The sequence below is a fragment of the Oenanthe melanoleuca genome, chromosome 1 (genome assembly GCF_029582105.1).
Source record: "Oenanthe melanoleuca isolate GR-GAL-2019-014 chromosome 1, OMel1.0, whole genome shotgun sequence".
NCBI lineage: Eukaryota > Metazoa > Chordata > Aves > Passeriformes > Muscicapidae > Oenanthe > Oenanthe melanoleuca.
Window position 1 is genome coordinate 64854680 of NC_079333.1, and position 24260 is coordinate 64878939.

The window sequence follows — 24260 nt, forward strand, 5'->3', positions numbered from 1 at the left end:
CATAAATGCTGAGACTGTGGCAGGAGTAGATGAAGTATTTATTATAATTTTTTTCCAGCAAGATCTTAACTCCTCTACTTAGCAGCTTCCTTTTCTTAGTTTAGACATCTTGAGCAAAGTTATATTGTTTATGAAAGGAGATATAAAAGAACCTGTGGGAAGACAGAGTAATTAATGTCTAAAAATACACAATATGATTTAGCAAGTAGTGTTGCATTGCCATGTGGGAAGGAACTGAAATCTTTCAGCAGATTAGTTTTAGGATGCAGCCTTGGCTGTGCCCTTCTGAGCAAAGTAGCAGCCCACCTAAAACTTTCAGTATAAAAGTATTCGCCCATGCAAACCAGAAATGGGCTTACACCAGTTTTCATAAAGAAAATGATTAGCATCAACTGGGGTCTATGAGAACTCTGGATGAAAACAGGAAAAAGCAGACTTCTTTCACAGTAACCAAATGCAGTATTGACATTTATTTGCATTGATGAAGATACTTTAGCAAGTGAGCTACCCCATCAGCTCATAAGTTAGCTGTTGTATGAGAAATGTCTCTACAAGCAGTTGTGTGCACACTTCAGTGCTATAGACGTGTTTAAAATAAGGTTGTAAGTGTCCAGGAGTGTTTAAAAAGCTACTTTACTGAAGTTCTTGTACTCCATCTTCTAAATGGTTTATTCAAATACAGTGTGAGAAACTGAGTGTTGGAGCCCTGTGTATTTAGAGCCAGGATTGCAAAGGGGAGTTGGAGGTGAGAGGAGGAGTTTGCTGTTAGGTAACAGTTTGTCAGAAATTGTAGGGTGATGCTTTTTCCTCTAGCAGCAAAGAATTTGCTGTGCTTGAGGTTGGTGCCTCTGTCTTGTCCCCTCCTATGAATCATAATTATTCAGAGTTATACACAAGACCTCAGATGAATTATTTGCATAGATTGCACAGTAGTTACATTTTTATAACACTTCATGAAGAACTTCTGCATAATAGAATTCTTCCATTTTGTGTTTTCATTTACTACCATTTAGTTAAAATCCTTAGTTTTTTTTCTATTTTGATACTCTCAGGAAAAATTTGTTCCTCCTAGAAGCTCTTCAGTTTGTATCACACATATAACCAATAGATATTTACCCAATAGATATTTTAAATGAAGTGTCCTGGAAAGGAATTGGGCAATGGCATGTGCAACTAAACACAGATGACCTTGGACAGGTTGTACATATAAAAGCTTTAAAGGCTCTTATTTCAAGTGGAGCATGTTAGCAAGCAGATCCAAACTACGTCTTCTGCAAGTTGCATGCCGAGAGAAGACGTAGCTGTGAAATTTGTAGGTCAAAAATTAATTTTAAGATCTTCTAGTAGTGTAACAACAATGCTTCTTTAATCAGGATTTTTTTGACCAAAAAAAATTTATAATCCTATCATTTAACACATATTCTAGGACAGTACATTCATCATTCAGAATCATCCTTTTCCTTGGTTATGCACCATCAAATAATTAATACATGCATATAAAAATGAGGAACAGTGTTCTAGATCAACAGAGTTTCTCTTGGTTTTTCTCTTCTCCTCTTCTGCTCAGACTGTGTCTATTGTGAAAAACTGTTGAAAAGATTTAGAAACCAATAGATGCAGTTCAGAGGGGAAGAGTAGTAATGCAAGTGAAGAAACTTCACGAATTAAGGGTAAACAACTTGTCTGTTTGCCTCTCTTGTTAGGGGAGTAAACAGGAATGAAGCAGGGTCTGTCATTCGAGTCCGTGAAATATCTCCCTGCCTGTATTTTTGGTCTCAAACTGACTTGTTTACTTGAATGTCTTAAGTTTTGTGTTGATTTTAGTCCAAGTACACAGGCCTAGCGTATTTATGGTTATTCCAGTAAGGAAATTTTACTGAAATATAAAGACAGCTAAATATTTCTCTTGTTGCAAAACGGTTGACTGAAATTATCCCAGACAGCTCAAGGAAAACAGAAGTGGACATCATTGTGTTCAGTCTTGCAGCTTTGGTCTACATGAAGGCTGGCAGCCTTTTGGATACATGCTCCTGCCAGCTAAGGGCAAAGTTCTCCACTCCTTACTGGGCTGCTGAAGTTTGGAAGCAAACTCTAGGGGGTCCTTAGCAAGGGCCTCTGCTTTTATAACGGCGAAAAAAAGCAGAAATGTTGTGAACAAAAGGCATTGAGGGTAAAGAATGCTAACCTTTAAAATGCTCTCCTTTGGGTATGAGAAGTGTAATGTTGATATATGTGTAATGTTTTCCATTCAATGGTTGGGAAAACAACCAGTCTCTAGTAGCACCTTAGGTCACAGCTATGGTGTGCCCTGCAGCATGGACACTGGCAGAAAAATCAGCCTACTGGAAAAAAGAGGGCAATTTTTTTCTTCCAAACTAGTGTCGAGTGAATAACAAATAGCAATGGGTTTTGGAAGGGATTAAAAGGCAAACAAAAAGTGTAAATATTTCACATTGAAGGAGGAGGGTTCTTCCTTATCTGTGGGAAAGAGGTCTCTGGCTGCAAAGCCAGAAGCATCTCTGGCATGAGATACTAAGGAAGCTGCAGGCAAGGACTGTGCAGGTCAGACCCATCTCAGGACTTTGTGTTCCTGATAGCCTTGGTTTCTTTATGATGTGGGGATGGGCAAGGCAATTTGAGCCACTGACTGGGAGCAGGTGCTCTCAGAATAAGAAGAAAGAGGAGGAGGGAAGGGATGGTCACATCTCATTGCTATTCTATTTCCATGAAGAGTGATGCTTAGGCTGACCAGGCCCTGTCCTCATTACACTAACTCATAACTGTTTCCTGACTAGTTTATTCTCTTTTTTTTCCCTGTAACCATTGACTAGTGTGTTCCTAGACAGACAGAAACAGGATAAGTACCTTAACACATTGTTGGTCTGGCACATTAGGCAGCTCTGAATAGGTTTATCTGCTGCTGTATGTGAAGTCTGCTTTTCTGTTTGGACAACACAGTGCTGTGTGTGAAATTTGCAGCTGAACCAGCTCCAAACCAACATCTGGAGCGGGTGAAGAGTTGTTTTGGTGTATTTAAGCCATTTGCTCTTCCATAACTGCTGGTACTGAAGGCAGCAATGTTGTTCAACCACTGTCTGCAGTCCAGCTGTGAATATTTACAGCTGGGGAATAGGAGACTTTTGGAGCCTCTCATTCAAGAAGTTTCTTCTTCTTGCTTGTAAAATTAGCAGGTGGAGAAGAGGACCACTATGAGTGTCTGTTGGCACACTTCCAAGGTGTGCTTCAGACTGGGTATATATGTATAAATAAATATGTATAAATAAATATGTATAAATAAATATGTATAAGTTCCCTAATGTTAGTGATTGCATATGTATTTAATATTTTTTGAAAAACATATATTTGTGTAAAAGAACCCAAGCCCATCCTTTCAGCCCTACATCATCTCTCCAGATGTCCCAGTTTCAGTTTCTCTTTTCTTGGTCAGAAAAGTTTACTCTTGGCTGAAGTGTTTTCTGTTGTCTAAGGCAAATACTTAAGAAAACAATACAATCAAGGGAAAAGTTACAACTGAATGTCCTTTGATATGGAATTGAAAATTTGAGGTTGTTCAGGCTGGGAAAGACAAGACTCAAGGGAGACTTTGCAGCAGTCTTCCAGCAGCTAAAGTGAACCTACAGGAAATCTTGGGAGGGACTTTTTACAGGGACATGTAGTGATAGGACCAAGGGGGAATGACTGAACTGAGAAGTTGTGTAGAGAGGTTATTGGGAAGAAATTCTCTACTCTGAGGGTAGGGAGGCACTGGCACGGATTGTCCAGACAAGTGGTGGATGCCCCATCCCTGTAAGGGTCCAAAGCCAGGCTGGATGGGGCTTTTAGCAATGTGGTCTAGTGGAAAGTGTCCCTGCCCACGGCAGAGGGGTTGGAAGTAAGTGATCTTTGAGGGCCCTTCCAGCCCAAACCATTCTATGAATCTGCCATCTCCCTGGCTAATAGAGTCTTGTTTTCTACTTCTATTTTGTTGGTAACTAAATGAGAGCTAATTAAAAATGCCTAGAGCCTGTCTGTGTACCCCTCAAAACAAAACTGTAATAGATTGGCTAGCTTCTCACTTAACATGAAACAATTGAAATAGTACAGAGTTATGACTGTATTTAAAGTGAAATGCTTCTTACATCTTTTGGAGCAGTCATAGTTACATGTTTTAGATTGACTAATAATTGGTCTTGAAACTTTTTACATCTTGAATAATAATTGAATTTTAAGTCAGCAGTTCTAAAACATTTTGTTTTTGTTTCTTTTTCTCGTTCTCTGCCCTGCTTCAGACCAGAGGAAACCAACAGAAGAGTGAAAAATGTAAGACAGTTAGACATTAATTGTGGCTAATTATTTTTAAATGCTTCTTTGTGTGGTACTATCGTATTTACCTTATTCTTCAACTGTTCATTTATCTGATGCATATAAATGCCATTTTATGCACTTATTGCCATATAATAATCAGACTGTGCAGCTTACTTTCCCAAATCACTGTAATAATAGAATAATGATACTTATATCTGCTTACATGAAATATATGAGATGCATCTTGACACTCTTTAAATGGTTTTGGTGGCAATCATAGCTGATACTATATGCAAGATTTTGCAGTTCATTGTGGAAACATTTCTAACAGCATGCTGAGATTCTTTTACACTGGCACATGGCTTGAGAGGAAGGTAATTAAGTTTGTATACAAGTTTTTTATTCTGTTTGTTTTTAGGTTTTGATTACATTATACTGGCTTGGGAGAAAAGCTCAAAGTGACCCTGATTATAATGGTCCGTACCTCAATCTTAAAGCATTTGAGAAGTTGTTAGGGCAAGCATTGACTAAGGTAAGGAATCCAAAAAAAGGAAACTAAATGAATAGCCTGAAGTTCATAGTTTGTTATACAGCAGCAATTCTAAACAGTCTCTTGGGGATTTCATTTTCTTTTTAGTTTGGAGAACATAGTAATTAGTTTTATTTGTTTTTCTTGCTATCAATATCCATATGAAAGGGATGCTTTTTAGCTTACATTGGTTCTTCTGCTACCCATATGGATTTCAGAATCCATCTGCTTTAACTGATGTGGTAAATTGTGAAAAGCCCTATCTCAATCCTCTTTGGATGAGATGAAAGAAGTTTAAGACCTTTTTTCAAGTCTCCTGTTCAAGCTATTGTATGTATTGCTGTGTATGTGTTTTAGGGTTTTGCTGTAGTCTTTCTTGAAGTTTGTTTGTGAATTCAAAATGCTCATGAGTAGCATTTGCACCCTAAATTACTGAAGAAGACTTTTCAAAACTTACTCTTGTAGGCACTTGAAGAGTCCAGCCAGCCGAGCAGGAGTGGCAGGGATAGTGGGTACGGCGATATTTGGTACGTGGACCGAGGAGAGCCCTTTTCATCTTCAGCTACTCATAGAAGAGACGACTCCTTTGATAGCTTGGACTCCTTTGGTTCAAGATCCTGCACGAGCTTTTCATCAGATATAACCTTGAAAGGTGGCAGTGAAGGTATGGTTTCCCTCTCTAAATTCTTTTGTTGACATGTATCTTATGAGTGTGGGAGAAGACAATGTATGGACCTGGTACTTGGATATCCAGTACTTAAACCAGCTTAAAAGTCAACTCTAGTTTTGCAACTGGTGCAGTTTCATTTTGCTTAAGCAAATATTGACCTCTAACAGTTGGCAGAAAAAGAGCAATGCTCACACGGATCTTCCTAGGAAGGGTTGTTGAAACTCTTGCTCTCACTGGCACATCAGAGTGTGTGTATGTCCAGGATATATTCCCAGAGTTCTGTAAGAGAAATGACTTGAAATTAGGTCTGGATGATATTACACAAAATTCACCAGTTGCAAAAGTCCCTTGCCTTGTTCTTAGGGTGATTGTGTCAAACCGCTGTGTCTTTATTTCATTGTGAATATTCAATAAGGTTTTTCCCACCTAGGTTAAATACTGAATAGTATTTTTTACTTCTAGTAGTTTGTCATGAAAATAAAGGTAACAGTAAAATAGTGACATTGGATCCCTAAAGTAGCACTCTAGTCTTTGTTTCTCTGCTGGTTTTAAAGTTCAGTGCCAACTTGTAAGTTGTGACTGAAGTCACAAAGATTGTGAGATTTTGGACTTTGTTTCATGTGAATAACAAAATCAGTGAGCAGAGGCTCCATGGAGCATTGTTGATCTGTGCAGGGCAACACTTAGCCATGTTACATATGCGATGTACCCTGGGCTTCTGCGAGATACTAATCTGGTGAGATGAGCACATTGCTATATTATTTTCTGTTAACTTGTCTTTGTTAGTAAATTTACCTTGCAGGTACTATTTAATTAAAAAATTTCAGTGCTGTTTTTTGTCTTCAGTCTGCTGGCCAGCACTTTGTTTCCTGCAGGGAACAGTGATAATGAAAGAATGGAACAAATGCAGGAGGATCATGCAAAGCAAATTGAGTTTAATGGATCTTATCACAGCTTTGCCACAGACTTCTAAAAATACCTCTCCTGCTGTCCTGTCAGTAGCTCAGCAAATTTGCAGCTGAAACATCTTAAATACAGAGATAAATTGATTTTAGAAGACTTTGATCCAAGTTTTAGCTACAAGCACATGTCTAGAGAATGATGTTTGTATCCTCCCTTTTTTCCACTTTCTTCTAAGGTTGCGACAGTGACACGGACTTGGAACTGCCTTCCAAAATGCATGATTCCCATAAAGACGACAGGTCTTACCGTAGGATTTCTGTGATTGAACCAAAACCAATCACTGACTTCAACCGTTTCCTACCCAACAAAAACAAGCAGACAGCATATGTGCCAGCCCCTTTAAGGAAGAGGAGGACAGAGAGGAATGAGGACAACAGGAGGAGCTGGGCAAGTCCCGTTTTCACTGAGTCAGATGGAACGTTTTCAAGGTACTGGTGTTTGGTCTTAGTGAAGTGGGCTTTGATCTAGAATTTTTAAATAAGTTACTTCTTTATTAATTAAAGAAAAGCTGCTCTTGCTGCAAAAAAGAATCAAGTATTTGATTTTCCATGTTTTATTGAGGGGGACGTTTTGGTGTGGTTGTGTGGTTTGGCTTTTGGTTTTGGTTTTTTACACTGGTTTTCAATGTTTGAGTAATGTTTTGAAGCTGGCCAGACTCCACATGTATTTAAATGGTCTTAAATGCAAGTTCACGAGAGATAGGCCTACAGTTTTCATTACTTGTTAAAGCTTCCAAAATTCCAAATTTCGGTTGTCCAGCTTCTTGATGCATACAGATGAGATTAGTGGGCAGTTCTTGAATTTCACCTTTACCTTCGTGACTTCACTGTGTTAATTCTATTCCTGTTTCGGTCAACCTCAGTGGACGTGAAACGAATCCTGTAGCTTCCTGCCAAAATAGCAGAGCAGAGAGTGGGCTCACAAATCCAGCTTCCCTCCAGATCATCTATGAGTATGACAGTGGCTCTGATTCAGAAGAGGAAAGAAGGCTGCCCGACCTTGTTTTGGATGACTTAGCAAATCGTAGATTTCTAGTCAAAAAGAGCCCTGTAAGCTCTGCTGCACCTGGACATCATTTCATGTTGCGCAATGACTCTCCTAAATCTTGCTCGCGAGAAAGTTATCCAGCTGGTCCACTAGCTGCAATGCTTGAACCACAGAGGTCAGAGATACTAATCCAAGATCCAGTAACTATTGCCTTACCTAAATCGCAGCCCTTAAATAACTCCATAAAGTTAGTCTTCTAATCGCCACTTTAACACAGCTGATAATTTGATACGCTTTTTCTGTCAAATTTTGTGTTTCTGTTGGAGGAGATTAGGATGCTGACATAACCATTTAACTTCTTTTTAATTTTTTTTTTTAATTTAATATATCTTATTATTTCTGGTGCTGCAGTGATGAAATTGAGAACTAACATGCTTCATTCACAAGGCTGAGCTCCTGAGCCAAAAAGCATGTCTTTTTGCATTCCTTATGTCAAGTTGCTCCTAAAACATCTTAACTGATTGGATATTTTGAACAGTAACCAGAGGAGGCAGAGGCAGTTGGATACTAAAGAGGAAAACAAACCAAGAGTTAACAATCCTTCACAATTATCTGGGTGTTTTGATGAGGACGAGGAAGAAGTAGGCATCCCAAACATTGAAAAAGATGATCTTTATTTTCGCAAGCTAAGCTCATCAGCGCCAAATACAGTTGTTGCTTTTGACAAATTTCTTCCTAAATTTTGGACTCCAGAGGAAGAATTGCTATGGAAAAAAATCAAGAAATCCTCTTTCAAACCCTGGTATAAAGAGATTCAAGGGTTCAGGTGCGTTTTCATGCATGCCTGTTTCTGTCCTATGTGCAAAGCCTAAATAAAATGTAGTTCTATGACGCTGAATTTTTAAATTTTTACTGCCAGTGTAGCAGCAGGATGTTTTATTCTTTTTTCATTTTTCATTTTTTAAAATAATTGAAATATTCTTTTTGTTACACTGTTGTACCTGTTGCACTGTTGCCACTGTGCACTGTGACTACACTTCATGTTTTTTTTTTCTTTCTCCTCTGCTCATTCTTTGTGCTGCTGCAAAGTAGAAAGAGATCAGATTCTGAGGATGAGGAATTAGCTTACAAACAAAGCTGTGCCATTGTTGCTAATCAACCAAGACCAAGTTTTGACTGGAACAATAGCTGCAGAAGAGATCAGAATTATAAGCCCACTGCTGAATATATGGGAAGCTCATTGTCACAGATTGCAGAAGGAAAAATCTTGGAGTCTCCTGATCAGCCCAGGTTGATACTGCTGCATGAGCTGTTCTCTTGATGCATCGAAAAGAAATGGCTGGATATGCAACAGCTAAATGAAATTAAACCATGTCCTGTGATGTTGTGCTTTTTTGGTTATTAGTGTTTTGCTGGTTTGTTGGGTTTGGGTTTTTTTCTCTTTTAAATGTAGCCATAAATTGCTGGCCTTCTGAAACCTGTAAATATGAAAGTGTAACATGCTGCATAGGGCTATTGGCTTTGTGTGTGAGCATGTAAGTGTGATGTTTCTGAGCAGGTTAGGATGCCGGGATGCCTTTGCGTTGGTTGGCGTGTGCTGCGCTACGGTCAGTGGTGGTGAATGCCAAGTGGTGTCGTCATTCTGCTTGGGATACTGCAAGTCTAAACCAAATGTATATTGCAATACGTTGTGATCTGCTTGTCTCTTGCTAGTTAATGATATTTTTACTTCCCTCCTTTTGTTTTATATGCTTCAGTCAGTTTTCGTTACTTCAGGCTCTGCAAAAATACACTGACTACGTGTCTTCTGAAATGGAGACCAGAATTGATCCCACTTCTGGCCCTAGGCTCATAAAATGTAGAAAGAATATTTCCTTTATACCAGGAGGCAAGCAAGGAGATGAGGAAAATGGATATCTATATCCAGATTTGGAAAACGATGATTTGTTCGTTCGGAAAACTGGGGCTTTCCATGTGAATCAAGTTGTTCTTCAAGATCCCCGGTATTTAAAGAAATTATCTGAGCAGGAGCCTCCTCTAGAGGGTGAGATAATTCTGCAACCCAGAGAGGGCCAAACTGTGATTCCAGATTTGGAAAAGGATGACATGATTTTTCGTAAAGTCCTCTCTCAAAAAAAAGAGGTGCCTTTATCAGGCGCTCCTGACAAGTATCACCCAGCACTGTTTCCTGATCCATGGAGTCTTCCAGAAGAGATCCGGTCCAAATTTCTATGTTTGCTTGAGAAAAATGCGATACCAGAGGAAAGGAAGAGCAATGGCAGAGTGCTGTCACCGTCTTTACACCATAAGAAGGACGATATGCTGACCCGCAAGATCGAATCTTGGAAAGTGGGAGGCAACGTCCAGCCAGTAAATTTTATCCCAGGTCCATGCAGTGAAGAAGACTGGAAGAAGTGGGAAGCAATCAGGGAGGCCAGCAAAGTTAGACACAAGAAACGGCAGATGGTGGAGAGGTCAGGTTGTGTCCTGCACAGATTGAGTGCCCTTGAACCCTTCCCATTCAGAAAAGCATCATCCTGTGCTGAACCATTCATAGAGTGCCAGTCTTCTGTTTGTTCGTGTCGTCCTCAAACTAGCTTTTTATTTGCTTTGAATAGAAGCTCATGACTGCAATACCATATTTTCAACAAAAAGTTATGAAGTTTTCTAGTTTTAGTCTGCCACTTTGGAGAAAATATGTTATAATTCCTTCAAACTCCAAGTTCTGCATTAGTTTCTTTCCGTGGTTGAACAGAAATAGTTATTATTCAAAAGACTATGGAGGCTAGAAATATTTCCTTTTATTCTACAAGGTAATAGGTAAAATTATTTCTGAAACACATCAATGTTTTAAAGACAAATTCTGAAAATGGGCATTCTGATATTCTTGCTTGCACCTAAGTTTATGAATGCTTGTAAACTGTCCTGACACAGTTCTGAGATTATTAGATGAGGTGGGAAAAAAAAAAGTGTTTTGCCTGCCTAAAGTCCTGGTGCATGCAAGTTGTGTGTCTATGTAATATTAAAGTCTACTGTGGCATATTTTATTCTGCCAACACTATCCCCTTACTTTCATACAGTCTTGATTCAATCTTTCCCCTAATTCTTTCCTAGTATCCTCAAAATTTCTCTTGTCTGACTGGATACTGTTTCTTGGAAGAGTGGGGTTCCACATGTTTACTTAGATCTGAAAATACGGCATTGCAAGTTGCAGATCTCCCAGCTGTGCATCATTACTTTGTGACTAAGACACTTCTGTGTTCCAGTTGATTTTTTGATGTTGCTGCATTTAATTTTTCAGCTTAATACTGTTAACAAAGTTCGAGCTTCACTGAGAAGTATTTCTGAAGTGCTTGGAAATATTGCATGTTTTAAAAATTCAGTAGAATTCAGTAGAATTAAATAGCTGCATTATGAAATACTCATATTCAAGAACGCTAAAAATCCTCTTGAATTTCCCAGGATTAGTTGTGTTCAAGGGTTAATGTGCTAAACTTCTATATAGGATCTTTTATTCTGGTACACACCAAGTATTACTTTCAGTTAGTATCAGAAATGGTTGGAGTAACAAGAAAAGAATTCTATAAGCCACATTTTTTGTTGGGATTCAAGCTGGCTTTAATTTTAATTTCTTGAAATGAGTCTCTTTTGAGCATAATGCTGTTCAGCAGCACTGGAATAAGTGGTGCAGAAATAACACAAGGCACTATTTGTGCAGTATTGCTAAATGAAAAGTGTTGGAAACTTGCAGGCAGCCTTGTTCTGACAATTCTGCCCAACTTTGCCCATCATGCAAGTCCTGGTGTGTTTTTTGACTGGTGTCCAATTCCTGATGTGCTATTCCATGCTGGCTGGTTCCCAAGCTTTCCCCATCACTTAGTGAGAGTGCCAGTCTACTAATGGTGTTAATGTTGTTATCAATATAAAGACACTGAATCTTTTCTTTTTTGGTTTCTGATTTCTCAGACTGTTTCAAAAGCTTTCTGATGAGCAAGGGTAAGTTTTATAAAAGCTTGGATGATTGTAATGCTATTTTTTTGGCCTCTTTTCATCTTTATGCATGCACAGTAGCTAAAAACTCATGCTGGAAACTTGTGCATGATGCTTTGTTGTTCTGTTCTTTGCAATTTACATAATGAATGTACGAGATAAAAGCTGTGTACATGGCAAAAGTTCTCTCTCCTGTCTTGTGTATTCAAGTTATGGTTATCAGGCAATTTCTAAATCAGCTCTAATGTTTTATTCCTGCTGAAGTGAAAAATGTGTTGTTCTGTATTTAAGCTAGGCTTTAAAACATTCAAAAAGTGTAAATGAATATTAACAAATATTTTATTTTGAAGGCTATTCAGCTAGAATCTGAAAATACTTAACAGCAGTGGTATTTATCATGGGATTGGTGAATGGATTTGGGTTATTTTATATCTTCCAGGTTATTGTATGCTCAGTGGTAAGCTTATAGATTTGTCATGGGAACTTAGATGTTGTTTATGACGAATTGTGACTCAGAAATAATTTTTCCACTTTTTGTGTGATGGCATGTTAAGTATTTGAGAATGCATGGTGTTCTAATTATTTTTTTAAAAAAAATATTTAAATTTATTTAATTGTTTATTTGCTTCTCTGTTTTTACCCTGAGGCAAACCTGGTAAATGACTAAATGCTTCCAGAGTGTGAAATATTTCAGAAAAAGTTAGGTGAGGAGAGGGAGACTCAGAAGACTCAAGTGACTAGTTAGGTTTTTCAGTTTAGGCTGAAATTAAAATGAACATCCAGTTCCATGGTATGAATATACCTTTGCTTAGATTTTCTTTGGATCGAGATTTTCCTGTTTTGTTGCAGGCAGATATAGTAACTCAAGAGAAAGAAGTGGAAACTATAGTTATGTAAGTTTTCTTGAACTCATCTGGAACAAATTTGATACCTCCTTATGTGGTATTTGGTTACCCCAAACCAGTTCTATTTGTGATATAACTTAGGCATAAAAAATGAGGAAAAGAACTGTACAAGAAAAGAGTTTATGCAATAGCAGTCAGGTGATTTTTGCTGAATTTGGCACTCTTCTCATTCAGAAAACAGATAAGCAAACAGATACATCGAGTTAATGCCCAAGCCTTTATTTCTAGAGGCCAGAGGCCAGTCTTATGCTAGTGAAAGTGAGTTCAGCCTCTTGGGAGGAAGTGAGAGTCTGGTTTGTTAGTTCAGAGATCTCTTGGAATGCAACAGATTAGAGCAAGGCTCTGTGCTGAATTTGTTTTGGTTTTTATCTGATTTTCCCATCATATCAGAGAAGTGCCACATTTTCAAGTCCTGTTAGAACTTAGTTACATCCCTCTATAGCTCATACTTTGGACAAATGCATACAAAGCTATTTTTTAATACTAAAAAACAGACAAAAAAGAAAATCCCAATCCCCAGAAACCTAGCTTTCTCTTTGTATTACACCATTGAACCTTATCATGAAACACATGCATTTTGCTTACTGTCTCAGAGCCTTTTGGTCAAGTCTCATCAGGAGACTAGTCCTGTATCTAAACTAAATGTCTTGTTGTGTTTATCACTGTAGTGTGAAAGAATAAAGGAAAAAATTGCATGTGGTAGGGGAGAGCATAAAAGAGGAGCTTTGAGGAATTTAGGTTAAAGGGAACTGGAAGAGTAGGAGCTCTTGGGGGGAAGTGTAGCCATGTTGAATAAGTTGGCAGGAAGATGGCTGTGTTAGCCATCCCAGCTTGAACAGAAAGCATCTCAGAGGTTTGGGGAGGGTCAGCATAGTGGAGCCTGTGACATCCATGAGCATTTAGCAATGCAAGACTCTTAATATTTTGGAAATGTGCATCAATAACTGATTTGATTTTATGACTAGCCTGAGGAAGGAAAGAGCAGGAGGTGATACTGGGGCTGTTACAGGGGAGAAGTCAAAGGATGGGAATTTCAGTTTGGGGATAGGGGATGCCTTTTGGGTCAAAGAATGAAACAATACCAATAAAGAGAATAACAAGTTAAAGCAGAGGTAGCAGTGTTCTATGAGGAGCTCAATGTGAACGATCAGCGTGGAGATGTACAGAGCTGCTTATTCCCTTAACCTGATTTTGTTTGCTCAAATACCCAACTAATGACTTGTGTGTTGGCACTACAGCAGATCCCAGTCTTTCTCATTCAGCTGCCCATGTGTTTCCTGCTCCATGCAAAATAACACTCATGAGCATTCAGTTGAACTAATATAAATCTTTCTCTCTCTCTGAAGGTTTCACTCGTGTAAATGAGGGATGTTATAAAGCTGAGTTCTCTTTTCCCTTTCTAGGAGTAAATCTTTGAATGATGTCAATGTAGAGGAGCTGCAGACAATGCGCAAAATCCGTTATGAAGAGCTGCAGAAGATAAAAGAACAGCTACAAGAGCAAGATCTAAAGTGGCAAGAAGTAAGAATTCCTTTTCACCTGTCCTTGTGCGTCCTGCTTTAAGGGCTGGGTGTCCCCTGCCTTCCGTGTCCCTAGGAAACAAGCTTTGGGATGTGTGCAGAAATTCATGGGGCTGTCTTCTGAAACAGTTCATCTCATGCAGCTACTAGAGTTTGTGGGGATGCCTGTTTAGTACAGAACTGAAATTATTTAAAATATCATCCCAAGTTTCTGATTAATGCTTTAGGATAAGACTTGTATGTATTGTAATAAAGCTTCAGGCATGATTTCTGTGGACATAAAGAGAAGTTAGGGCATAGTTTCTTGTGTTATCTACAATTTTTGAATATTTCTTTTGGAGAAATGATTGGAATGTCTGAGTATTTAATCCTCTGGCAGAAAGGGGAAGAAATAATACTTCCTTGTGCAAATTCTTGAGGCTTCTATCCCTTAATAATTCTGTCTTAAATCCAGCTTGTAAGCTGTATGGTAGCTTTGCACAGCATCATAAGCATATCTGAAGACTTTTCAATTTATTGAAATCCTTGCTTGACAATGAGTATCCACAAGAAGCCGAAATTAAGAACAAGGCACCAAACAAGAAGTTCAAAGTTGTTTGTTTAATGCATCTCAGTTCTAATATTCAGTACTTTCCTTAACTCAGTTCTGGTATTTCATGGACAGTATTGCAGTTTTACAGAAATGAAGAAACTACAGAAATATCTCTTTTCAATTTAGAGTTCAAGGCATATTTATTCTAAAGCTAGTGTATCAGTCTAACATAGTACTGATTTGAAAAAATAATGATATCCCAAACTCTAAAGCTCTTAACAAAGAAATACAGGTGGCATTTGTATTAGTTTTCAATTATGTGTGATTGGGTGAAGTATTGTAGGATAAAATTGAAAACGTTAAAGGGGGAAAAGATGGGCCAAGTAGCAAATAGTCCAATAATTACAATTGTTAACTTAAGGAGGCAGTGAGCCTGCAGTCCTACCTAGAGCATGACAATCCCTGTATCATTTAGGGGGAAGGTACATTGAAATGTGGCTGTGATGCAGACATGCAAATAAAATCAGGGCAATAAATAGCCTATAATGGGATGACTCTGTAAGTCTATCAGACCTTGAGAAAATCTGATGGTGTACATTCATGTTATTCTAAATAGGATCTAGCAAAATGGAAGAGTCGTAGAAAGAGTTACACTTCAGAATTGCAAAAGAAAAAGGAAGAGAGAGAAGAAATTGAAAGGAGAGCCTCTGAGGTGTCTGGAAGGACTACCAAATCACTGAAAGAAATGCAGCAGGAGAGGTAATGGTCCCAATGAGAGTATTATGTTTAAGAATTTAAATCTGAGCATTTTCATTCCTTTGGATGTTTGAGCCACTTTTAGCAGCAAGTTGCAATTGATTCTGCAGAGATCTTGACAATTTTAGTTGCAAAAGCAAATGTAGAAATCTAGACAATTGAAGGGCTGAATATGGTGTTCTAATGCACTGTTTGCTTAGAATGTTAAACAGTTTTCTCTCTTAATGATATTTTACTCTGCTATCCATAAATAAAAGTATTGAGAAGTCAACATTCTCTTTCAATTAGTTAAAACAATTCCACTGATCTAGAGAGTTGCCTTTTTTACTCATGGATGAAGTTAACTATTTCTCTTCCTTCTACCACTGCATTTACTATTTCTTTAGCCACTGTGGAGAACTGCAGTCGGAATTTTAATGTATGTCACAGAGCTGTAAACTTTTACTTGATTTCCCTTTCATCCCAAATTTTTCCTTTTCATATTTACTTTCTGAAGAGTAAAAAGTGTAAACTGCACAGTACCATTTCTAGTGGTGACAGTCTTATTTATTTATTTATTTATTTATTTATTTATTTATTTATTTATTTATTTATTTATTTCAAATGCACATACGACTCAGCCAAAGGTAATATGCCCATGACATGTACTCATAAAATAAATAAGTCTAATCTTTTGGATTTCTTTAATTTTTTACCCATTTGTGAGGACAAAAATTAGTTGCTTGAATAAAAGTATGGATTCTAATTATATTGAGTGATCAGTTTCGATAAGAATCTTATAACTGATGTGTTAGATTATCCTTGTAGTGGTTGTTCATTAATGACAAAGGAATTAATAATTCAAATAATTATCAATAATAGCTGAATAATTATCAATAATAATTAAAATAATTAAAATAACAATCTTCTGAAATTCAGGGCACTGTCTTATTTAGGTATCTAAAATTCAGCATAGCATGTTCATAGAGCAGAAACAGCAGTAACAGCACAGGTACACAATTCAGGCAGTGTTATGGGACTATCTTATTCCTGTTCTTTCCTAAATAAATTTGAATTTCTGAGCATGTGTAGCTTGAATTTATGTGTATCTATATCATTTATAGCTATGTGTAGCTGTATCATTTTCTAGACAAAGATTTCTGTCGTGGTGGCAGCCCGATAATGTGATAGTAGTACGTCTGAGTATTATGAGAGTGCTGAACTGGGGAGTAGGTGGAAGAAGAAATATTTAAAAATTTATGAAAATACTAATATATTTAAATGAGGCTTTTCCTTTTTCATATACTGGAGATGTATTATTTGGCTTATGCTCTGCCTTAAACATTTACTAGTTGAAAGACTTTAGGCCTGCCTGTTTGTTGGGTCACTTGGTGTTTTAACAGGCTCTATTTTAATAGGGAGGAGAGAGATCAGGACTCCTACGAGCAGCAGAAACAGGAGCACAACTGGACGTATTCGCTGAACGATGATGTGTTCGGTGAAGAAAAAGCACCTTCCACAGCAGCAAAGGATTGGTCAGCAGGCAGAGATCACCGTTTGGAGGAAGACACTTCCTACAGCACTAGTGTGTATGGCACACAGCCAGCCAGGGAGAGCCTGCTGGAGAGCTCGGCTGCCAGCGAGGCTCCTGCCCCGCTGCAGAGCCTGGAGCAGGAGCAGAGCCCGGCGCTATTGTCCACTCGCTACCCCGTGAATGCTCAAACTGGGTCAGCTCACGTTTCAGCTTCTCTCCCGAGAACTTACCAGAAAACTGATACCTCCAGGTTAACATCTGTGGTTACACCAAGACCTTTTGGTCTCCACTCAAGAGGAATCTCGTCACTTCCACGGTCGTTCACGGTAAAATTCCGCTTCGCTCCTGAAGTTTGTAAATGTGGGGTCTTCAATAGCTGGGGGAACAATAATTTTAATGTTTTGGTTTTATTTAAAAAGTGGCTCCTGTGTGATGAAGGCTGTATTAATAGAGCAGGCAGTTCTGTCATGGCTTTAGATGTTTACTTGTGTTTCTCTGCTTAAACACACTCGTAGAATTAAAGCTGGTAACTATTTGGTAAAGTATTCTTTTTATTAGGTCTCCTTTGTGTGCTTTATCAAAACAACTGTTGTTGGAGGTAATTATCTGGAGCCAGGTTAACATAATTAAGTGTTAAAGATAAATTTTTCAGGTGATAAAAATTACCTCTGCTCTGCTGACTTTGTTGTAATTGAAATTTTATGCTAGGCTAAATTTTGTTTATTCTATAAAGCACTGAAGCAATGAAATTGACTCCCCCCTGCCCCATTACTGTGATGATTTTCATAGTTTTCTCTTAAATCCTTATTTATTTCAATTTGAAAAGTGGTAAGAATGTAAATAATACTAAGCAGATGACTTTAACAAGTTTATCCTAAGAAGTCTGGACTATTTGCTCTGCAAGCATTTCAAGAGAACAAAACCTTTTTCTAAGTAGGTAGTTAACAATGGGTACAGGAACCGGAATTTGCTTCAAAGGGGGAGGTGGTTTTTTTAAATATAAAGATCACTGAAAGATTGAAGGGTTTGTTTGGGTTTTTTTAAGCACTTACTTACCAAGCTGTCATTTTTGTTCTAGATGGATGATGCTCAGAAATACAATGGAGAAGTAGAAAAAAGTAAAAGAACTCAAACTTTATTCACCAGCATGTCCTTTTCACAACCAGACTCTGCACACTCTCTCTCCACTGGTGCATTTGGAAGCAGAGGTGAGGAGGAAGAGGAGGAAAAAGGTGTTCAGTCAACACCTCCTCCTAGTTTGGCATTACCTTTAGTGTCCCAAGACCGAGGTGCTGGAAGCAGTATTCCTAAGCCAGAGTATGGCATCCCTCCTGATTCTCTCTCACTTGCATCTTCTGCAGAAACTGCGAGTTCAACAGGGCCTAAGGATTCAAAGTCCATGGTAAGTGTGGAAATAGTGTGATTGCTTGGTGTAACTGAATGCCACATCAGAATGAAAGAGAAAATAACTAAAAGTGCAGCTAATGCCAAGTCTTTTTCTGATAGTAAGAAGACATCCCAGAGATCTGCTCATTCCTTTGATTTAATTTAGGGGAAAGAAAGTATTTGGGAAAGAAAAAAAAAATTCTGAATTTTTCCCTGTCCCACTTGTCATGTGCTTCATTTTATTTATCATTGTAATTCAGAATAGGTATTTTACATATCATTTAATGCTGTAGCATTCATTTGCACTTTTAAACTGGTGGTGGAAAATAAAGGTCAGCTTTTCAAAGGCCGGCTGTAAATATCAGTATCATATTATCCTTTTTTCCATTTGTTGTGGGCATGGGCGTTTTTTGTTTGTTTTTTTTTGGTTTTGGTTTTTTTGTGTGGCCTTTTTTTTTTGGGTTTATTTTTGCTATTTACTTGAATCTAATTAAGTAAATCACCATTTCTTTTTTCATGTGCTTATTGGATAAGGGGTTGGGTCTTTCAGTGTTCTTTTTGAAAAATGTATGTTATATGCTGTTTCCTCCAATTGATTGCATGTTTCACCAACAATAGCTTTAATTTTTGGTACATTTCTGTACTATCTGATGATTCAGTTTATAACCCTTGACAGATTTGCATTCCTGATCCTGCTGTAAAACTTAATTGTGCTTGGGTGAAGGTCATAAGATGGATGCTGATTTATGAAATCACTTCCCATACCACCTTTTTAGAAATTCATTCACTTCCAAATATACTTCTTCCTAATCACTTGTGGAAAAGAAATGCATTGCAGTTTAATACCCTGATGCCTCTTGGCCATTGTAATGAATTTATCATAATTGTTTGAAAATGTGATTGCTGTATAAGGAAAGAGATCATGATCTGTTTTTCTGTATTGTAGCAAAAACAGGCAGAGGAATTTCTGTTTTAATGAGTGAAAACTGACTGATTCAGTATAAGTTCTTAGTATCTGTTTAAGGAAGGTAATGAGAATAGCATATACTAGGTCCATTTGTTTTTCCCCTGTCACTAGTTATGAGATTGTAAATTTTTCCTCTTACAAGTGAGTAATATGGGGGGTATTTAATTTTTTTTAAGTTAAAAGAAATCTTATTTGTGTTATATAACTTAACAAGCTCTAAGTTAAGTAATGCAGGTTCCATTTGATGTGTTTGTAAATCATTGTCTGAGAGATTGACATAGTTCACTAGTCATCAGGGCCATAACACCACATCTGTGGAGCACTGTTTTAGAGATGGTCTATAAAAATGATAAAGTTCAGTGTACAAAGTCACATTCTCTAATAGGAGATAGGTCTGAAGAGTCATGTTGGGATTGTGGAAAAAATAAATTAAGACCAATAGTAATTTCCAGGTGCACACTCAAACTCTAAAGGCTTGTTTGTTCTCTAGCCCAGTGTGCTAACCTGTGTAGTAGATTCACTTTTAATACACTCACCTAAGGACTTTGGTTGTATGGGAGCATTTGCAAGCCAGTAGCTGCATTGTGAAGAAAATGCTTAATTTCTACCCTGGGCTGTAATGGGGAGTGTTTTCCCAGGAACATTCCTGTAACATGAGGTGATACCTTGGGATGATGACGTGCAGTGTTGTTTTCTTCTCTATCCAGTACTTGGGTGCTGCTGAAACCACCTCTGGCTGCACATCCCTGAGACTCTGGCTAGCTGCATCGGCTTGTGCAGTGCTCACTGTAGCTGCCTGTTGCATCCTACCAACATAGGAGCTTGGAGGAATTGGCATAGGTCTCTAGACTTCTAAATATTTTAAGTTAGGGAAAATGAATCCAACTCTTCAGGAGGGCAGGTTCACTAGGGAACTAAAATGTAGGCATACATTTAATGCATGTGTAAAAAAATGCAGGCTTCCTTCCATGCACCTCTTGCTGGAATATATCTATATTAATGTTGTATGACAGAAAAATCTATTTTTTTTTGTTTTTATATCAATGTCAGTGTCACGCTGATGGAGTGCATAGCATGCATTTGGGTATTTTAATAGTTTTTAATGATCTCACATTATAATGTTAATGTATGCAACACATGCCCTTAATATAGCGTGGGATTGAAAGCAAGTGTTACAAAATGTTTTCCCATTCAGATATTCTTGTTGTTTAAAATGGTGATGTTAGATTTTGATTCAGATTCTGAAATGTCCATTAAAGTAAAAAATCCAAATTTAGCTGATTTTGGGATTATTTTAATTATCTAAGGTGTCTTTACAAAATCCGTAGCAAGCTAGTAGTATTTCACACAAAATCAAGAAGATGATTGTGCACTTGAATAAACCTAGTTGCAGCATTGAGCCTAAAGGAAACTGATGATTCTCATGGTAGGATATGCAAAATAATAAAAAAAAGATTGATTATGGTTATCTAGCTTTTTCACATCTCTGATACTCTCTGAGGAGGCAGTACGTGTCACAAATTCACAAGACGATCTATGAAGAATTATTTAGGGGTTTAATTTCCTCCTAGTTCTTAAATTTTTTAGTATTGTGTTGCAAAACATTTAACATAATAGAAATGCAGAGTGAAAGATACATGTAGAGAAACTATAAATGTAAGCTGAAAACACACCTGCTGGAATAAAAAGCAAATGAGTTAGTTAACTGACTTCAATACTGTTTCCTTTGTCTGTGATGCTAATAATAGATGATTAAAGTGCACATTGTGAGCAGCCTCACTTATTTAGAGGATAAACTTTCCCTCATTTAGATTCCTGTGATACCAGATACTGCAGTGTCATGTTTTATTTTTCAGGAACAGTTCAGTGAAATGAGAATCAGTATAAACCAGAGACCTGGCCACAGCCGCAGCTTTGGGTTTACAACAAATTGGAGTTCTTCAGGAGCCATTGTACAGACAGTTGAAGAAGGTAAATGTGTATATATGCACAAATTTTTGTTCTTATGTTTAGTTTGCAGAGGCTTCTAAATTGAGGCATTAGCTGCTAAGAATGCTGCAAACATTTTAAAACATCGGGTGCAGAACTGAAAAGTCTTTAGCTTGCTGATGTATTTCTGTGAATCCTCATCTCTTGGAACAGGTGGAATTCAGGAATACCAAAATGCATTTTCCTAATCAAGGATTATGATTATTTGTTCACCAAGCCTCTTACAGAGCAGTATTTACTGGCAAATACAGACTTCTAATATTCAGACTGTTTCTTTCAGTTCACTTCACATGGTTTGTAAAGACATGAAGAGAAAATATAGGAGCTAATACTCTGTGTTCAATTTCTCTTTTCTTAGTCATGCTGAATTTTGGAGGCAGCTCATATTATGTACAACTTCTAAATTGATTTCCAGTGCAGTTTTTTTCAATTGTTTTAATACTGTGGGAAAGCAAACATTTTTGTCTTGAGATGGCATATATAAAGTCTATTTCTAACCTTTAATAGTCTTCTGCAGAGAACAAGCTCAATTTTCTTAAAAAAAAGCAATAAAAACCCAAGCAAATTACATATAATGCTTGTTTTCTAAACAATGGTCTTTCCCATTGCCTGTAATACTTGAGGGATATTGAACTGTGTCCTTCTTTCCACCTAACACAAGATCATCCTGAGAAAGGAGAACTAAGTGGAAACTTAATTTAGTTAGCCCTAATTTAGTTAGTTTGATTTCTAGAGAACAAACAATACCATTTAACAGCAGTTAATGAGCAGAATTGAATTTTTTTTTTCTTTTTCAAATTCAAGAAGCAAAGAGGCTTTTCTTCACTGTAGTTTTCATAATTAAATTTGTTCTAGAGTAACCCTTCTTGAGGCAGGGGTCTGTCCATTTGCACTGGCAGCTGAAAAAGAGAAATCTGAGGGTAATGAATGTTCCTGCTGGTCTTTCACATGGGCTCTGTCCCAAGGAGAAGGTGAAGGCCTTGTGGTTGTTATCTTGGTTATGCTTTATTACCATTTCTCAAAAGGAAGGGCACAAAGTATAGATTGAGCTGAGAATGGATTATATCTCAGTGTTTTCATTTGTAGCCTGTGTTCAGCATGTTTTTTCTTCCAAAAACTGTCTCATCTTGTATCCTTATTCGATGGCTGTAGCTCCGTTTAAATAAATGACGGATGAAAGAGGTAGATGGCCCATAGGAACAGTAATGGATGCTTTCAGCTCAGCACTTGGAAATATTGTATTTCCTATTTTTAAGGATAAACCATATGATAATTCAGCTTGGGAGAAATCTTGGAAGATCACCTAGAGCAACACATGTCAAGATGGAATTCAGGCGGGGTGGCCTAGGGCTTTTACCCACGTGGGTTTGAGACCCTCTGAGTTTGGAAACAGCACAGCCTCTCTGGGCATTATCCTCTCAGAAAATTTTCCCTATGTATCCTGTCAGACTTATCTTTGTCCCAGTTTATAACCACTGTGCTGTGTTTTCCTGCCATAAATTTCAGTAAAGAACAGGCTTTCCCTTCTCAGGGATCTCCTGGTATGTACTGTGGGGAATTCCTGTTAGGTTCCCCTGCAGCCTCTCTTCTCCAGGCTGAGCAAGCCCATATTCCTCAGCCTTTCCAGCAGGTCAATTGCTCCAGCCCTGACCATCCCAGTAAATGGGAAGCCATTTAACTTGTCCCAGTTTATTGATGTCTCTTACAGAGGAGCACCAAAACTGGACACAGTGTTGTCAACGTGGCATAAGAAGTGCTGAGTGAATGTAATAGTCACTTGTCTTGATATCTTGGTCATGTTGTGTTCATACAGCCCCAGCACTGCCAGGGCCCCCCCAGCCTTGCTCTCCAGCCCATCAATGCCCAGCCTGTACCATCACTGGGATTAGTTCTTTTCAGGAACAGGGCCCTGCATTTGGCCTTGTTGAATGTTGGGTTCCTGTTCTCAAGAACAGCCCTGCCCTCCAGTGTATTGGCCATCTTCTTCCTTTTGACAAGGTTTGAAAACTTGATGAGGGTTTTACCTCCTTCTCCTGCTTGTTGGTGAGCACATTAAAGAGGGTAGGTCCACTAGTAAGCAGCCCATGGGCTCTTAAGTAAGAGCCATTAACCACTTCCCACAGAGCCTGACAGCCCAGCCAGTTTTTCATCCATCTGGTTGTTCTGCCAGATACCATCCCAATTTTGATACCAGGATTCTGTGGAATTTCATGTCAATGGTCTTATTAAAGACAAGGTGGTTTGTAACCACCTCTCTTCCCCCATCCACAGAGAACTAGTCAATTCATCATTGAAGATAATCAGGTTGGTCAAGGGTGATTTAGGCTTGGCAAATCCAAACCAACTGTTCTAGTCACCTTTCTTTCTTGAGCCCAGAAAAACCTTCCAGGAATACTTTCTCTGATTGTGTTGTCTTCCTAACTAGCTGTATGATTTTCTTGAGATGATACCCAGCATGCATATTTTTTACTACTTATAGATGACTCTGTACTCTACATATGCTAATCCTTTAAAAAAACACTAAGAAAACTGCTTGGTTATATGTATATAAAAGTGTTCTCAAAAAGCTAAGTAAGAGTTAAGCTCATAACCTTTATTTCAGTGAGACCCATTTACTACATATAGAAAAGGATAGTTGTCTTTTTTTACAGGAGTTTTCAACCTTTCCACTAAAAATTAGGCAAATAGAAAGCCTTAAAGTCATTAATCTAGACATTGTTCTGCCAACTTCCCCAGTGCCATAAAATCTTTATTGTTTCAGTCCTTCCCCTTTCACTTTCCCTTTGCAATAATTTTTTTTGAGATTGTGTTGATATAGGAGTGCATGTCTGATCAAACACTTGCAGTCATGTACAACAAAGTAAATTTGACTCATATCCTTCAAGTTTTATTTTTTTTCTTTCATTGAGATAGTGTTGATCTATTGTAACAACAACAGATGGTGATAGGTTAGAGATAACTTAGAACATATGGAAAATGAGTATTTGGTGTTTTTGTTTTTGTTTTGTTTTTTTTTTGCTAGGGACTAGTAAGAAAGAAAAGCCTTTCACCTTCAAGGAAACCTATGAAAAACATAAAAGTAGTTCATATTTTATATAATGAAAACAAAATCCTCTATAGGAATATAAAGAAATTATTTTTAATTCCTATAGTCTTAGAGGAGCTGGACAACTGGTACCATACAACTTTTGGCCCCTGAGTTTCTGTCCAGGATCTGTGAGCTTCTCTGCAGGTGAATCGAAGCAGAA

The 24260-nt window shown here is 37.9% G+C and overlaps 1 protein-coding gene across 7 annotated transcripts in view; it reads left to right on the forward strand.

The window, feature by feature from the left end:
* The window catches only part of LMO7 (LIM domain 7), a 127540-nt gene that overhangs the window by 78341 nt on the left and 24939 nt on the right, over positions 1–24260 (forward strand). For 2 of the 7 annotated variants that reach the window (XM_056483883.1, XM_056483892.1), the window contains 14 exons: positions 4290–4320; positions 4724–4837; positions 5300–5498; positions 6643–6895; positions 7330–7629; positions 7993–8280; positions 8547–8744; positions 9212–9928; positions 11421–11450; positions 13753–13870; positions 15018–15160; positions 16555–16996; positions 17749–18072; positions 20880–20994. In XM_056483883.1, the coding sequence (XP_056339858.1) occupies positions 4290–4320; positions 4724–4837; positions 5300–5498; positions 6643–6895; positions 7330–7629; positions 7993–8280; positions 8547–8744; positions 9212–9928; positions 11421–11450; positions 13753–13870; positions 15018–15160; positions 16555–16996; positions 17749–18072; positions 20880–20994 (3272 nt within the window). The remainder of the gene's footprint in view (positions 1–4289; positions 4321–4723; positions 4838–5299; positions 5499–6642; positions 6896–7329; positions 7630–7992; positions 8281–8546; positions 8745–9211; positions 9929–11420; positions 11451–13752; positions 13871–15017; positions 15161–16554; positions 16997–17748; positions 18073–20879; positions 20995–24260) is intronic. The other 5 variants (XM_056483917.1, XM_056483936.1, XM_056483929.1 and 2 more) reach the window with 4 other exon arrangements.